The sequence below is a fragment of the Gymnoscopelus braueri genome, assembly GCF_963280865.1.
Source record: "Gymnoscopelus braueri genome assembly, chromosome: 4".
NCBI classification, from domain to species: domain Eukaryota; kingdom Metazoa; phylum Chordata; class Actinopteri; order Myctophiformes; family Myctophidae; genus Gymnoscopelus; species Gymnoscopelus braueri.
In genome coordinates, this window is record NC_137605.1 from 41,859,258 (window position 1) to 41,875,228 (window position 15,971).

The 15,971-nt window shown below is 41.4% G+C and overlaps 1 protein-coding gene across 3 annotated transcripts in view; it reads left to right on the top strand.

Moving 5' to 3' along the window:
* The window catches only part of ncalda (neurocalcin delta a), a 79,549-nt gene extending 64,807 nt beyond the window's left edge, over positions 1 to 14,742 (top strand). For all 3 annotated transcript variants that reach the window (XM_080427589.1, XM_080427588.1, XM_080427590.1), the window contains 3 exons: positions 10,807 to 10,912; positions 12,622 to 12,736; positions 13,049 to 14,742. In XM_080427589.1, coding sequence (XP_080283715.1) covers positions 10,807 to 10,912; positions 12,622 to 12,719 — 204 coding nt within the window. In that variant the 3' untranslated portion in view covers positions 12,720 to 12,736; positions 13,049 to 14,742. The remainder of the gene's footprint in view (positions 1 to 10,806; positions 10,913 to 12,621; positions 12,737 to 13,048) is intronic.
* The last annotated feature ends 1,229 nt before the right edge of the window (positions 14,743 to 15,971 follow it).

Consider the following 15,971-nt stretch of genomic DNA (forward strand, 5'->3'; position numbering starts at 1 on the left):
GACATCCGTTATCTGAGCCGTGCAGTGGTGTTCAGTTCACCTTTGAAAAAGAAGAAGACAAGGGAGAAACGGCAAGCGGGGGTGGCATTTCCTGTCGAAGTGCTCTTTGTGTAAACAGACCTTTCTGCTCTGTGTGTGTGTGTGTGTGTGTGTGTGTGTGTGTGTGTGTGTGTGTGTGTGTGTGTGTGTGTGTGTGTGTGTGTGTGTGTGTGTGTGTGTGTGTGTGTGTGTGTGTGTGTGTGTGTGTGTGTGTGTGTGTGTGTGTGTGTGTGTGTGTGTGTGTGTGACCCCTCCCATCACACTGCTATTTTGGTCTCCGGCGACAACGGTTGTTCATTTGTCCCATTTCAGCTTCCCCTAATTCTTGTTAAACAGAAAGCTCATCTTCTGTTTTCCGTTTTTTTTGCACCGGGTGTAATTTTCACGATCAAGAGGCCTGTGATGCTGGAGGTCTGGTCCCAAGTGACCTCCTCACCCAGTGTTTGAAGGCCAAAATAGAACCAGCTGACCATTGGCTGACAGCCACAGGGGTCTCAGCAGTGATCCCTTCAAATGAAATGTTCAAGTTCTTCTCTCCGTACCAATGGGTCACATCCTCATTTGCACTAGTAGAAACCAACCGATGGCAATTGGTTTTTGGAGAGTCCTTGACCACCGATGTTTTGACCGATATTTTGACAAAAAGTTTGGCAGAATTTTTTACTTTTAAGCAAACAAATTTTTGACAGATACAAAATTAACACATGAACTGAACTTTATTTTATTCAACAACTTAAGTCCTGGGGCGCCGATGGCCTAGTGGTTAAGGGGCATACAGTAACACATATATCTAATGCAGCCTGAAATCAAGTCGTGGGTTTGAATCCAGAGCCCGAAAGCCTTTGCTGCATGTCTCTCCCTGTTTCCTCTCACTCTATCACTGTACTATCTGAATAAAAAATATATAAAAAAAAAAAACGACTTAAGCCCTATTCAAAATGTAAGAAAATAGCCGATCTACAAGCTCACAACGCGTCACATTGCATTGATACCGGTGTCGCGTTGTTACCGATAAGCTAAAGAATGGCCGATATATCAGTCCGGCTCTAATTTGCACAACAACAATCTCTAGAAGTTGTCTGTGTGTAGAATGCTGCCGCACCACACCCCTTCTACTCACCTGTATGCTGATTGGCGGACTACAGGCGATGGCATGCATTTTTTTCATTCTTCTCTGAGAGTACGCACACGCCAAGAGGACTAAACCTACAATGTTGCTCAGAACCCCCACTGTTTTCAGATGAGAATCAGCTTGGTCATGATAAAATAATGAAAGAAGAGCAGCTATGTAGGATGGGGAGGAGACTGTGTGATAGACATAAGGAGTAGATACAGGCAGTGTTGCCATGTCCGCTTATTGTAAGCGACTTTGGGCTTGTTTTCCTGTAAAGTCGCTTTTGATGAATATTGGTGGTTGCGGGTTGCGGTTTTATAGTCCATATTCACACGATGGCCATTTTGGAATTTAACATTGCGTTGCTGTGGCAACTGGGGTGGCATTTCATTGAGTTAATGGCAATATGGCCGCCGTGTGAATATGGTCTATTGGCTTGTTTCTAAAGTGTAGTTGCTTATTTGGGCTTGTTTCCTAATGTTGTTTAAATCAGTTGTTCTCAAAACATTTTCATGTTTTGTCCACGGTCCGTCATCTGAAAATATCTTATGCCAGGGACCCCCCCTAGTTTTCGATCTGCTATTGGAAAATAGCAGATGTGTATTGGTTTAAAGTGCTCATGCAGCTGCCTATAGTCGCTTCTTTAGGGCTTGTTTTTGTAGACCTGGTTGCTTATTTCTCTCACAAAAGCTGGCAACACTGGATGCAGGCTATGTGTCTGTCTGTCTGTCTGTCTGTATGCATGTATGTACATTTATGAGCGTACACTGGCATATGTGTTTGTGCAGAGTCTGTGTATTCAGATAGATCGAACACCTGTTCTGGGAATAGGAGGGACAGTGTTGAGAAATAATACCTGTGTGTTTGCATGAGGAGATGGTATTTGTCCTTATGCACACTTTAGCATGTACTCATACAGTATTGTGTCATATTGTATGTTGAACCATTTTCAAAACTGGCACCACTATGTTGGGCTTGTCATTATAGGCAAAAATGTTAACAAAAGAAAAAAAGAAAAATAGCCGATCTGCAAGCTCACAATGCGTTGCTCTGTTTGCTTATAGATTGGCTATTTTTACAGCATGGCACCGTCATACGACAAAGTATAAATCGGCCGTAAGTGGTTAAAGCCCTATCAGTGCAGAAGTTTTATTGCTGATGTATTGGAGTGGAGCTGGGTCCTGAGCCAGAGGGAATTCCCTCAGTGACATGCAGTTCCGAGTTTAGGAACTCTCCCCTCACTTTTGACAAATGAATGCTTAACTGTTGTTTGACATGGCTGGTCCGATCTAATGTAATCAGAATCTCACTCATGACAGAAAGCTCTGGGAAGATCGGGAAGCTCTGCTTTGTGCTCGCTTATATACAGTATATACGACTTTAGATTATGTACTCGTGGTAATGGACTGGTATCTCATGGACCTAGTGGAAATAATTTGGCCTCTGCATGAAACGTGGGGGCGTATAGTTGTCTGTCCATCCACAAAATAGATTCTTCTTCTTCTTGTGAATACTAGTCTGAGACTCTAGAGTTCTACAAAACACTGATACAAGGCAACCAAAGGTATGGCACCCCCATACCTTCAAAGCCTGATTCAACCCTACAACCTTCCCCGCTCACTCAGATCAGCTAACAGAGGAGAGCTGTCTGACCCTTCCCTAAAACACCCGTGACAAGGCTCTTATGGCTCCCAAACTGCAATGTGGGAACCCAGAACCAAATAAGAATGAAAAACAGCGCCCTCTGCTGTTTGTACTATCTTACTTGGCTCTGGGACAATGGCGACGTATCACCCGTGCGCAAAGGAAACCGGGGTTTTGGTCTGCCTTCAGCTTTCACTTCCGGTGGTGCCACTATGTTTTCATTCCCACTAACAATATTTCTACACGGAACACTAACACCACTTCTCCCAGAGAACATGGATCGTTTTGGTTATAAGCCCACTTGTTTCTATGATGAAAGAGTAAGTTAAAATGTGAATATCTTTCTGTGGTTTTGTCTGCTCCGCGGACGCTATTGTTAAATTAGTTTGGGTTTGTTTCGAGGGGGAAAGATCGACGGACACGTGAATCCCGCCCACTACATTTGATTGGGTAAAGCGCGGCCTGCTTCCTGATCTGAAGGCACGCCCACTTGTAGCCCAGTGCGTACATGTTATGACGAGCCTTCACGACTCCAACGCAGAGCAGAATCTGTTCTTGAGAGATTACCCAAACTGTGATACAAACTCTCTCCCTATAACTCTCCCAATAATTCAGGCATTCCTTGAATTATTTTTATTAGTTTAAAAAGACTACTAAGCTAAAAATTAAGCCAAAAACTAGTAATTTCCTATACAAACATGTTTCCTACTTTAAGGTCAAATAAAATGTGTACGATGTGCGCGTGCTGTGTGCGCGTGTACATGTGACGTCATTAAAATAGCGCTCCACCCCACAAAAATCACCATTACACCCCTGCCTGGGAACCTAACTTCTCAGCATTATATACCGTAATTGTAATTGTAGTTTTTCAGTGAATTAAGTAGTAAACAAGAAGTACCACCCTGCATGTTTTAACAAGAACCCAATCTGTTAGTGCTTTATTCATCCCACTGTCAACAAACAGCTCTCTGCCCCAATCCCTATTAAGAAGGTGTTGTTGTCTGACTCAGTATGTATGACTCAGAAACCCAATCTAAATTGTATGCAGGTCAGGTGTTTGTTAGGAGTAACAATGTTACACATACAAAAAGCATAAGAAAAGACCATGCGTTTTCTAGTTGTGTCCTGTCTGTAGGAGCTTCTTAAGGTGTCTGCATGCTGGAGGAAGGAGGCAAGAACGATTTCATACATTAAAATCCCACTATTTTCAGCTGTTTAATACATAGTAAAATCAGGAGTGTTATACACTATTAAGAGTTAAATTAACACTCTAGATGTTGAGGTGTAGAAAGCACCATGTTTATATCTCTATCTGACACGTTATCATTCACAAACATTCTTTCTCTCCGTTTCACTCGCTCTTGCTCCCTATTCGCCCCTGTCCATCTACTATCTTTCCATCATTTTATCTCTCTATATATTTCTGTGTGTCTTTGTCTCTCAATCTGTCTGGATGAGTCACTCCAGGCTTTCAGCTCCCCACCTACAGAAACAGAGAGAGAGAGCAGACCAGATGTAGGGGAACAGTTGTCATGCAGAGCAGATTTTTGGCAGAACAATTTAAAATTAATTGTACCTTGGATCAAAGTGTTTTGGAAAGCCGCGGTGCATCCGGCTTGGCTGGGCGGGAGGACAATCTCTGTCTCTACACCAGCGACTCCTACAGGTTATCAGGGCACCTGTTCAGCTGCGTTCGTAACCAAGAGCAATAGAGTGTTCCTCATCATGCATCCTTCCGGTGAAGCTCCTCACTGTCAGGTGAAAAGAACGCTGGCTGCATCATGTTTATCAAAGGAAACGTACTCGCCCCCATTTTCTTCGCGGACCAGCGGTTCTTATATTCTACTTGTATTTGTTTTACTGAGGATAAGGTTAGAAATAAGTTTAGAGTTAGCCATAGTTTTACTGAGGTTAAGTTTAGGAATAAGGGTAGGTTTAGGCATAGTTTACTGAGGTTACGTTTAGGAATACCAGGTGAATACAGCCGGATTTGCCCCAGGGCGACTGTGTTTTGGGGCGAGCGTTTTGGTCTTCATTCCGATTGGCTAGTAGTGCTCACCCTTCAAGCTGTGAATTCCCAGCAAGAAACTAAAGTGCAAAGATGAAAGTGTGAGAGAGGAGATCTTTCCTATTGAACCTACGCTTAGAGCTACATAATGATTGAATTGAGAGAAAAATAAGAAAAAAGGATGGGGGGGGGTGAAAATGTGTTTTGGAAAGGCAGGGCCACAATATTGTTTTGTTGCATCTGAGCGCATTTATGCTTCCTAGAGGATTTTAGTGACCCCATAACCTTCTAGTGCTAGCCATGGTCCATAATATAACACAAGAATACACTTTTGCTACTCACCGTATGTCAATACCTCATCCAAAGAAACTTGTCATTCGTCACACGTGCTCTCCATATTATTTTATATACAGAATTGATATATTATTAGGAGGCCAAGCACGTAGTGCGTAAGACCCCTATTGTTTTTGTTAGTTTTATTATTATTATTCCGCATTTTTTTGCAGTTCTGGCTTAACCTTGCAGTCGGTTTTTACGAAACTCTGCAATATGGTAGAGGTTTATGCCAAACGTCCAAGAAACAAAACTCAAAACCATTGGCCAATTTAATATCCACAATCCCTCAGAACTTTGCTCAGCTCTTTCCAATGCTCATTTGCTAATAGTTTTATAGTATTTTTTCTCTCAAGTTCTGTCTATTATGTTTCTATCAGAGCCAGGGGCGTCGTTACGCGGGGGCTTCGGTGGCTATAGCCACCAATGTTTTATCCAAAGCCACCAATATTTTTTTTTTCTTTTTTTTTTCTTCTTTTTTTAGTTTTTTTTTAAATTATATATCTATAACCCTAACCTAACCCTAAAACCGAAATAAAGTAACAAAAAACGCGCGCGGGGGGGGGCACATGCACACGCGTTGCGTTGCGCACGCGTGCATGTGGCCGTTGCCTGGGGGGCTAAGTCCCCAACCTAGTAGAGACCTAGCAACGCGTCTGATCAGAGCCGTATAGGAGAGTTATGATACTAGCGTCGACTCCCACTGTGAGAATGGAATGCGGAAGTGCTCTGTCTATCTCAATGAGATAGTTTCAATGTTTGGAACTATAGCCCATAGCAGCCCGCTTTGCGGCGAGATCAAAGCTTGACGTTACTCTCTCTTCTACACTCTGGTTTCTATGGCTTATTGTGCATATTGCATATTGCTTTTCCTATATTGCATATTGCATCACTTGGCCCCCGTATTGCTGCTAGCAGCTATATTTATTGATGTTTTTGTTAATTGCGTTCACCTTCACATACGATGCAGCCCGCTAAAGCAGGGGCTCTGTCCTGTGGAGAGTGTGTAAATGGTAGCGAGGCTCATAATTTTCCTTGCTGTGGGAGTAATTGAATGAGATGGTTCACGGCCAGCCAGGCTCGTTTTCCTCAGATAACGACGGAGAAAGATAAAACCACCACTTCGTTCCTCTCATCAATAGTAAATGCCTGCTCTACCTATCTCACCTGCCGTTGGAAACACTGCGCTATCTCTGCAGCGCAGAGATGCATGCAGGGCCGTCCATTGTCTCGGAATGAGGGAAGTGAAGTGAAGTACGCAGAGCGTGTTCCAATGCAGTCATTTACTGAGATTGAATAGAATAGGAGAAGGATAGACGAGGAGTCTCTACAGGAGACTTATTCGCCTTTGGTGCAATGACGAGGAGAAAGAGATAAAGAGAGAAAGAGAGTGTGTGCGTGTGTGTTACACTCACTCCAATCTGGGAACCCATCGTCAAATAAAAAGGAAAAACAGCGCCCCCAGCGTTTTTCACTTTTGCATTTGACTCTGGGGGGGGGGGACGGTGATTAACTAGACCTATGCTGACTGGAAACCGGGGTTGCCCTCAGCCCTCCACTTCCGGTGGTGCGCCTATGTTTTCATTCCCACTAACAATATTTCTCCACGGAACACTAACACCATTTCTACCAAAGAACATGGATCGTTTTAGTTATAAGCCCACTTGTTTCTATGATGAAAGAGCAAGTTAAAATGTTACTAACTTTCCGTGGTTTTGTCGGCTCCGAGGACGCTATTGTTAAATGAGTTTCGGTTTGTTTCCAGTGGGAAGCGAGCACACAGATGTAAATCCCGCCCACTACATTTGATTGGGTAAAGCGTGGCCTGCTTCCTGATCTGAAGGCACGCCCACTTGTAAGCTAACGCGCACACGTTCTGAACGGGGCTCCCGACAGATCCAGTAGCGCAGCTCTGAATCTGTTCTTGAGGGATTACACTCACTCAAGCTGTGCACAGCTGGCTCTGTTTGCTTCAATAGCTCAACAAGTGTCTCACGCCGTCTGTCCTTCTGTCCCCATGTTTGTCTGCCTGTCTCTTTCACCTGTCCTCTGTCCCTCTCTCCTTCCCTCCCCATCTCCCTCCTTTCCTGTTTCTGCCATGGCCTGGTAGGAACATACTGTAACAACCAGGACACCAGCACTAATGCTTTCCCTTGAAGGCTCCTTCACTGTGATCTCAGGGTGATAGATTAATTACATAATCAATTAATTAATCAAAGTATCATATATTGAGATTGTAGTAATGTAATAATTGGTTTAGTAACAGTTCATAATATGTTCTTGTGCTATTTACAACTTGGCCAAATTGTCAGAGCTTGCCTTCGTTATAAAATGTAAAGTTCAGTAAGATGTTAAAAGGATTTAAGACCCTTTATTACAACAAAGTGTTATGTAGTTGTATTTGGCAGAAAAGGCTCTGCTGCACCCATTTATAGTTTTTTTCTGCTGGGTAAACATGGTAAAACATTTCAAAATGTCTTTGTGGGTTGAGCATTTAAAACCAGCATTTTATAGATTATTGCAGAACATGTGCAGCATCCTGTTAGATTAAAATGACAGTTATTATTGTTCTGTCATTTGTTATGGTGTAAATTAACTGCACAGATTGATCAGATAATGGAAATAATAACAATCAACAGATTAATCTCAATCATTAGTTGCATACCTACTCCAGGTATGCCTAATGGTCATGGGTGTTGGTTCTGTGGAGGAACATTCCTTCTCCCTGTCTGTCTCCACTGAGCATCTCTGCTGCTCCGGACTTGTCCAACTCTACGGGTGGTGATGTTAAAGCAACCCCACCGAATGAATAAAAAACATGCACAGAAGAGCCTCTGCTTTATACTCCTTGGGGCATTCAGGATGCAGGATAGAACACGCTTTGTTTAGGCCAAGTGTGTATGTGTATTGTGTGTACATCTGTGTGCACAATGCATGCATGTTTGTGTATGTGTGTGTGTGAGAAAGAAAGCGAGAGATGGGGACAGTAGAGGGACACTATAATAATGGCTAGACAGAACTTAATACTCTATTGTCTTAAAGAGAGATTGAAATTATCCTGCCATAAGGCAATGTAGGAGGTGAGAGTGGAGATACAGACAGCCATTTATCCTGAAGGAGAGACTCGAGTAGGTTGGGTGTTTTGTGGAATGAGAGAGAGAATCAGACAGCTACTTATTATGAAGGAGGTGGTGCCTGCATGTTCGTGAAGAAATACCTAAATAAGCTACGTGTGGAAATGGTTTAAAGTTTAGACTAATTGCACCTCCTTGTCAGACCTCATATTTAAACAGCCTGAAAAGCGTTTGCAGGGTTTGCAAGATTGGCGTTGCATTATTAAGCACTTTTTTAAAGTTTAAAATTAGCAGTTTGACACCCTTTTTGACATTTCCAGTCTCTGTCTCATTGGAGGTTAATACTGATCTGGCAGATGCAGCTTCCAGTTAGCTTATCATCAGAATGCTTAGTGCTTTTTAAGCCCTATTTTATACTTTTCAAACATATCAAAAATAAAGGCGTTGTGAGCTTGTAGATCAGCTTTTTTTTTATTAATTGAAGTCTTTCAAATGTGTGAAAATATTTTCTTTTTTTCTTATCTTTTTTACTTATAATGGCATGACCAAAATAGGGACGACAGGGCACATTAGGACCTCACTGCTGTAGGGGCAGATGCTGTGAAAAGTGTGTAGTTTACAACGTCCAAATCATGCCCAACGGCTATTTCCTTTTGGTCTGGTGGGAATGGACTGAAAACATAAAATAAACATTCAAAGCAATTAAAATGATTATCGTTACTACCAGGGATGGGGCTAAACTGAACTGAAGCCTGATAATAGCAGCCATGGCTGGTTGTACCAGAGATACAGCTTGTTTCCAGTGCATCGTTACTACCAGGGATGGGGCTAAACTGAACTGAAGCCTGATAATAGCAGCCATGGCTGGTTGTACCAGAGATACAGCTTGTTTCCAGTGCAGACCAACCCTGGTAGTCTATAATGTATAATGGGAGACGTAACCAGGAGCTATTTAAAGCTCCCACTGCACAGTAATCACAATCAGCGCTCCTCTGTTCGCATGTCAGCTCCCATTCCCCTCAAACCATGGCGCTCATTAGAAATAGACAGAGTGGGCTGTGATTTCGCTGTTTACTGCCAATCTGCCTGCAGTGTAACAAGAGAGGAGACACAACAATAGTCTGAGTATGATCTGTATGCGTTTGTTTGTTTCGCACTCTCTCTACCTAAGCATTAAAGGGATAATAGTAGAATTATGATACCCATCAACAAATTAGCACATTGGAGCAGATTGGCAGCCATGTCAACCACATGAACGCTTGCGTCCCTTTTCGGGGCATGTCATAACAGGCGAACATAGCGGAAATAGCCGCTTGCGTCCCAATGTGTTGTGAGCCTGTAGATCGGCTATTTTCAGCAAAGAGATTTGGTGTAGAGGGGAAAAGGAGAGGATCAAGTAGAATCCCCTGTGGCACCCCAGTCAACTAAAGTATATAGGGTTTAAGTGGTTAAATAGGTATAATGCCATTGTGTTACTGGACAAGGGATACAGTATGACCACGGACACACACAGACTATTCTGTGTGCTTGTTCAGAGTCAGAGTATATTCTGCACAGTTGTAATAAAGACTCTTTTGTTTACTACGCGACAGCACACATGCTGCTGCTGCAGTACAAGTTCAGCAATTACACTTCTTGTCTTTTGTCTTGGACTTCATGAAGTAAATTCTCACAGCTGAGCAAGCTGAAGAGCAGCGGCAACAATTACATGAGCTGAAAAGTAAAGTTGACAACAGGGTCAGTCTGACATTTCCTCAATACATACACAGGATGATACACAGAACACTAGCTGTGCAGTACTCATTGACGGAGACATTGCAATAGAAATCAGCCAAACAGAAGCGAAATGTCTGTCGACTCTGAATGAATAACTGACTAAATGAATGAAGGACTGAAAAAGAAAAGAGACTGGAATAAGAGGGAGAGGGAGGAAGCAAGGAAGGAAATGAGGAAGAAAATACTCGTCAGTCCAGGAAAGTCGCATTGTATAGTTGTGTGTGTGTGTGTGTGTGTGTGTGTGTGTGTGTGTGTGTGTGTGTGTGTGTGTGTGTGTGTGTGTGTGTGTGTGTGTGTGTGTGTGTGTGTGTGTGTGTGTGTGTGTGTGCGTGCGTGCGTGCGTGCGTGCGTGCGTGCGTGCGTGCGTGCGTGCGTGCGTGCGTCAGGATAATAGGCAAAGCGTTGACGTTGCTTCGCATAAAACATGGGCACTGTGTTCCGAGGCTTGTGTCTACAACCACGCAGACAATAATGACTTTTATTGAATTTGTTTCACGAAGTGTTTTTCTTGGAATCCAAAATAATCTGGGTGGCTTGGGTGTGTGTTTCCTTTCTTCTTAAAGATGACTTTTATTGCTTTTCTATTTTAGTATCAGAGTGTGAGCGTTGGTTTCTTTTCAAATTAAAAAGTGCCATAATAATGGGTATTGCACCAAGTACAACGGGTATTCTGTCAACGGGTACAGCTGGTATTGCATGACTGGAGGGGCAAGTAGGGCGTTAATTTGTAAAAAAAACTATGTTGAAATATGGAGATGCAAGATGCAAGGTTTCTGCCTGACAACATACTCTTCATGCTCATCTGTCTCTTCACGCAGGCGATCTACAAGATGGTGTCATCGGTGATGAAGATGCCCGAGGACGAGTCGACGCCAGAGAAGAGGACAGAGAAGATCTTCAAGCAGATGGACACCAACAGAGATGGTAGGCTGACTTCTGCCCTCAGTCCCAGCATGTACTCACTCACATCACCAGAGAGTTGGTGTTTCATTTTATGATATTGGTTCGATGTTTACTTGCCGGTTTTATTGCACCAACTTGAACTGCATTTCACCCAGGTGTTGGATACACTCTCTATTTTCAGCGTAAAAATATTCATTTAAACTTTTTACAACATATTTGTGTGGGTTTGTTTTTTACTTTATCAGAAATAATTTTATTTCAATTATTGATTGTTTCATTGAATGTGATGTCTGTCTATCATTAATTTTTTATCTTGACCTGTAATCTATATCTTAACTGCTGTGCTGTCTTTGGCACCTGAATTTTCCTCGTGGGATCAATAACGAGCTTATCTTAAGCTTCTGAATAACACAGAGATTCTTCCAAAAAAATAAGAAATAGGGTTGATACCACATCGGTTTCTGCAAGTTAAATAGATAGTTTCTAAGTGAAACCGGGCAATTCTCTACTGAATCCATTTTTAAACTTGCAAGACAAATCTATGGTGATGGATAATGTTCCTGTATGTCTGTCCAGGCAGTTAATCACCTTCCTCTCCTTTGAAAGGAAACAGCTTCATTCAACTTCCTTAGCACAGACATTCATCAGAAGGCTGCTCTGTGAATGGCTTACTAATGCTACCTGATGGACTGACTTAAAATGTTAATGTAACCCTGTGTGTGCACATGGAACCAAATAGACCCTTAACAGGTCCATTGTAGTACTTCTTGTGTGGCTGTCTGCTGCTGTTATTGAACACAGCGCACAGCTTCTCCATCACTGAGTCATGTACTTCAGTCTATGTGCACTTCAATGTCAACAAGAGCTACCACTGACCTGCAATCATACACAAAACACAATGCACTATATGTCACATGTGGATAGACACTCACGCACAGGCATGCGCCCCGCACACACGAATGGAAAGGACAGAAATACAGGTATTATGACAAGGAGGGAAGGAGTGTGTGATGATGAGTGAAGAGACAGTGGAAAGATGAGAGGAGATGGAGGAGGAGAGAAGTAGCAGGGGAAGGAGAGAGCCTGAAGACGAGAGGAGAATATTGACCTCACGGTCATTGAACTGTGCTGTCTTTCTTTGGTTCTCATGACTGGAATCACGAGTACTGGAGAACTCTGTGTGTGTGTGTGCGTGTGCGTGTGTGTGTGTGTGTGTGTGTGTGTGTGTGTGTGTGTGTGTGTGTGTGTGTGTGTGTGAGAGAGAGAGAGATAGGAGTTAGTACTCCTCAAAAGGGGAATAAAATGCTGACTCAATACTGCCACCTCTTGGTGAGAAGTGTGCCTCAGTCATAATAACGCAAACACGTGAAAGAGTCAAGAAAACAAGTCACAGACTTGTCTCTTGAATATCCAACTATGAATTGCGTGAAAACCTTCATTATGTTTATTTTTAGCTTTTCTGGGAGCTGCCAGTATAAACACCACCCTAATGTCACTGTTGGGAGACTAAGACAAACATACCAGTGACATAATAATAATAATAATAATAATAGTTCACACAGTATGTTTGCTGAATATTTGGTTCCATAATGTCATAGTGTCTTGTGTGTCTGCTCTACAACTATTCAATCTTAGAGAAATGGCATAACGTTAATCACTCCTTAACCATTTGTGTGTGTCTGTGCGTGTGCGTGCGTGTGTGTGTGCGTGCGTGCGTGTGTGTGTTCCAGGCAAGCTGTCTCTGGAGGAGTTTATTAAAGGAGCGAAGAGTGACCCCTCCATCGTCCGCCTGCTGCAGTGTGACCCCAGCAGTGCTGGACAGTTCTAAACTAGGGGATCAACATGGTACGTAAGCCTCTGTTTGTTTTGCATGGAGCTAAATATTGTTTGTGTCATGAGCAGTGGTGGAAAAAGTACTCAAATGTTTTACTTAGGTAAAAAGTATCAATACTGCAATGTAGAAGTACTCTGTTTAGTACTTTTACTGGTACTTTAAGTACATTTTGATGCCAATACTTTTGTACTTTTACTCAAGTACATTTTTAATTCTGGACTTTTACTTAAGTAAAGAATTAGTACTTTTTCCACCACTGCCCAACACTGTGGCACAAATGATTCAATGCAACCAGATTGTTAACTGTAGATTACCCTTTGCAGTGCTTGTTTGGATCAGTTCAAATAGCCTTTACCCTCCACATGGAGAAGACTGAAGAAGAAGCAGAAGAATGATGATGATGATGAGGATGATGATGATTAAGAGGAATACAGGCCTTCAAATATGCACTGAGGATTCGAAAGCAGAGCACAGGAGCCAGATTCTCCAGCACTTCTCAGACCAATTTGTCTAAATCCCTCTTAAGTGGAGACTGAACCCCCCAAAGGATTCCCCAGAACACCACCCGCTCCTGCCTCTAGATTGTAGTTGACTTGGATCCTGCCGTTTTCTCATAGGCATGTCATGCCTATGAGACAGAAGGCCTACAGTATGTTGTGTGTATAGGAACTGGAGTCCTTCTTTTGGTATCCGCCTGGTTCTCTGTGCCCTACCAAGTTCCTAGTGGGGCAACCCGGGTCCTCTGAGCTCTTGTTGTGTATAGTCAGAATGTGTACATGGGGGAGTACGTGAGAGAGAGATGATTATGATGATAATAGCGGTGGGTGGGGATGTTGAATGAAAGGACATAGTTTTTTAGTTGGGATTATTTAACCTGCAAAAAGGAGTTTTGATGTTTGTCCTTTTCTCTGAAAAAGAACTGGTTCTAGTTTCTTCTTTTTCCCCCCAATGTGAGACTGTGTTTGTGTTTTTGCAAACTTGACATGCAAACTCATTTTATTCATATTTCGTGCTGGGATTTCAAGAGTCAAGAAGAAAACGTTGAATTGATATTGTCTGTTGTATAAGTATGTACACCCATTTGAATAGTTTTGACTTTGTGAATGATCGCAGATGTAATGAAGGATAAAAAAGCAGCCCTGCATCTAAACCTCCTCTCATGGGGTTTCTGCATATCACTGAACATTTGATTTGAAAACATGATATAATTACGGTTTGTAACTGACCTCTGTCTGAAGGAAAAGTAGAAAACTAGCAACTCCTTGCAAATATTTGTTCAAAGCTTTTCCTGGTGTGTAGATAAATCAAAGCACATAAAACATGAAAAAAAACTTCTGTTAAATGACCAACTCTCCAAAAACTGTACATTTTAAAACAAAGTATTATTTAAAAAATAATATTATTATTTTTAGGGGATATCACGCATGCAAATCTGTTTATTTTCTATTTTATTTTGTGAAGAATGAACAGACAAAATGTCTTCACATACATTTTAGGTGTTATAAATGGCGCATGTTTTTCATAAGCTGGATAAGCGTTAGGACTAAACCACATGTATGCATGTGACTTATGTGCATGTGTGTATATCAATATCAGTGACTAAGGACAGAGCCGCCGTCCAGCTCTAAACCAGCTACTGTATGTGTATATGGTCATCATCAGGGTTCGATTTGCTGTGGGGGGGGCGGGGATCCATGCCTCAGCTTTTAATATCCCCCCTCTAGTTATTCATTTTTATCGCCATTGGGGATTATGTTTAATCCCTGCTTCTGGTCAAACTGAATTAAATACATGCATTTCTTTTTGGGAAATGTAGACTGATATGTTTGATATTTATGTTTATTGATATCACAATTTCACAATTTTAGTATGGCGTAATTAGTAGAAAAATGGCCACCATGTGATTATGGACAATAGTCCCTCCATACTATATGTTTTACACACTCTATTCTGATTAAGTATCCCACTAGCATGAATGAAAATTTTACCCAAGTATTACTAGATATTACTAGTATTTCAGTGTTTTAAAAAATTCACTTTGTCCTCCTTAGAGATGGTCACACGTCAGCGCTGGGTTTCCCATTTTAGCTTTAACATGAACTTTGTCAACTTGATATTGGCCACTTTCAATCCTGTGACCCTATTTTGGGCATGTCATTATAGGCAAAGGTTCTTTTTTATTTAAAAAAAAAGAATCTATGTAGAGAAAAAAAAAGAGAAAAATTTCTTTGCTAAGTAAGATGTTCTGGGAAACTCAAACCTGACTGAGTGTACCTAAAACCCCTGTGTCTGACAAAGTGACTTGAGTTACTGAAAATTAGGAACATTTTTGAATGTTTGTATTGAATAACTGCTGTTTTGTATTGATGAACGTCGTCATCCACATTGAAACAACTGCTGCAATGTTAGTGTCACGTTGTATTGCTTTTATCGTATTTCTCCTTTTGTTTTACCTTAAAGCTGTGTCAGGTGTAACATTTCTGATAAACACAATAGCATCTTGTCAAGTGCCAAATAAAAACAAAAAACAGTATTGTATAAATTTATACTGAACAATTGTTATCTGTTGAACAAAATGTTTGTAATTGTTGCATTTTTAGCTTTTGTATGGTATCCTGTATGTAGTGACTAGTTTTTGAACACAGGATGTCGACTTTAAAAAGCAAGAATTAAATCAGCAATTTTTGTGCTCTAGCATTGATGTGGTCTGTTTTATTGCATAATGTAAGCGGGTTTAGTTAGCTTATTTTTTTATCTTGCATGTGGTGCTGATCTCATGGTATTGATGGTAATGGTGTTCAAAGGCAATCGGGTCAACGTTGTAATGTGCTGCAAGTCCACCAGATGGGACTACTGAGTATTGAATATTCTAGTCCACACTCCACATAGCTGTTCTCAAGCAAGTCAGTGCTTAGTATTGGAATGATTGCATTTAGAAACCATATAATTGAGGTGAAATGTAACTGGTTCATTGTTTTCCACTTATATCATCATTATTATTATTATTCTATTTTTATAAGATTATTAGTAGTAGCAGTATTGTTGTTGTTATTGTTATTATTATAAAACTATACGTAGAGTATCAGTATTAAAATGTTTGAGTTAGGTGTATTATAGACAATAATTACTGATATTGTAGATATTGTATAAAATAGAATGGGGCAATACATTTCAAGCCCAAGTGCATTTTCAGAGCATGTTACGATCAATCAATCGATTGTGTTCCGGCTTGGTTCAATGGAAGTA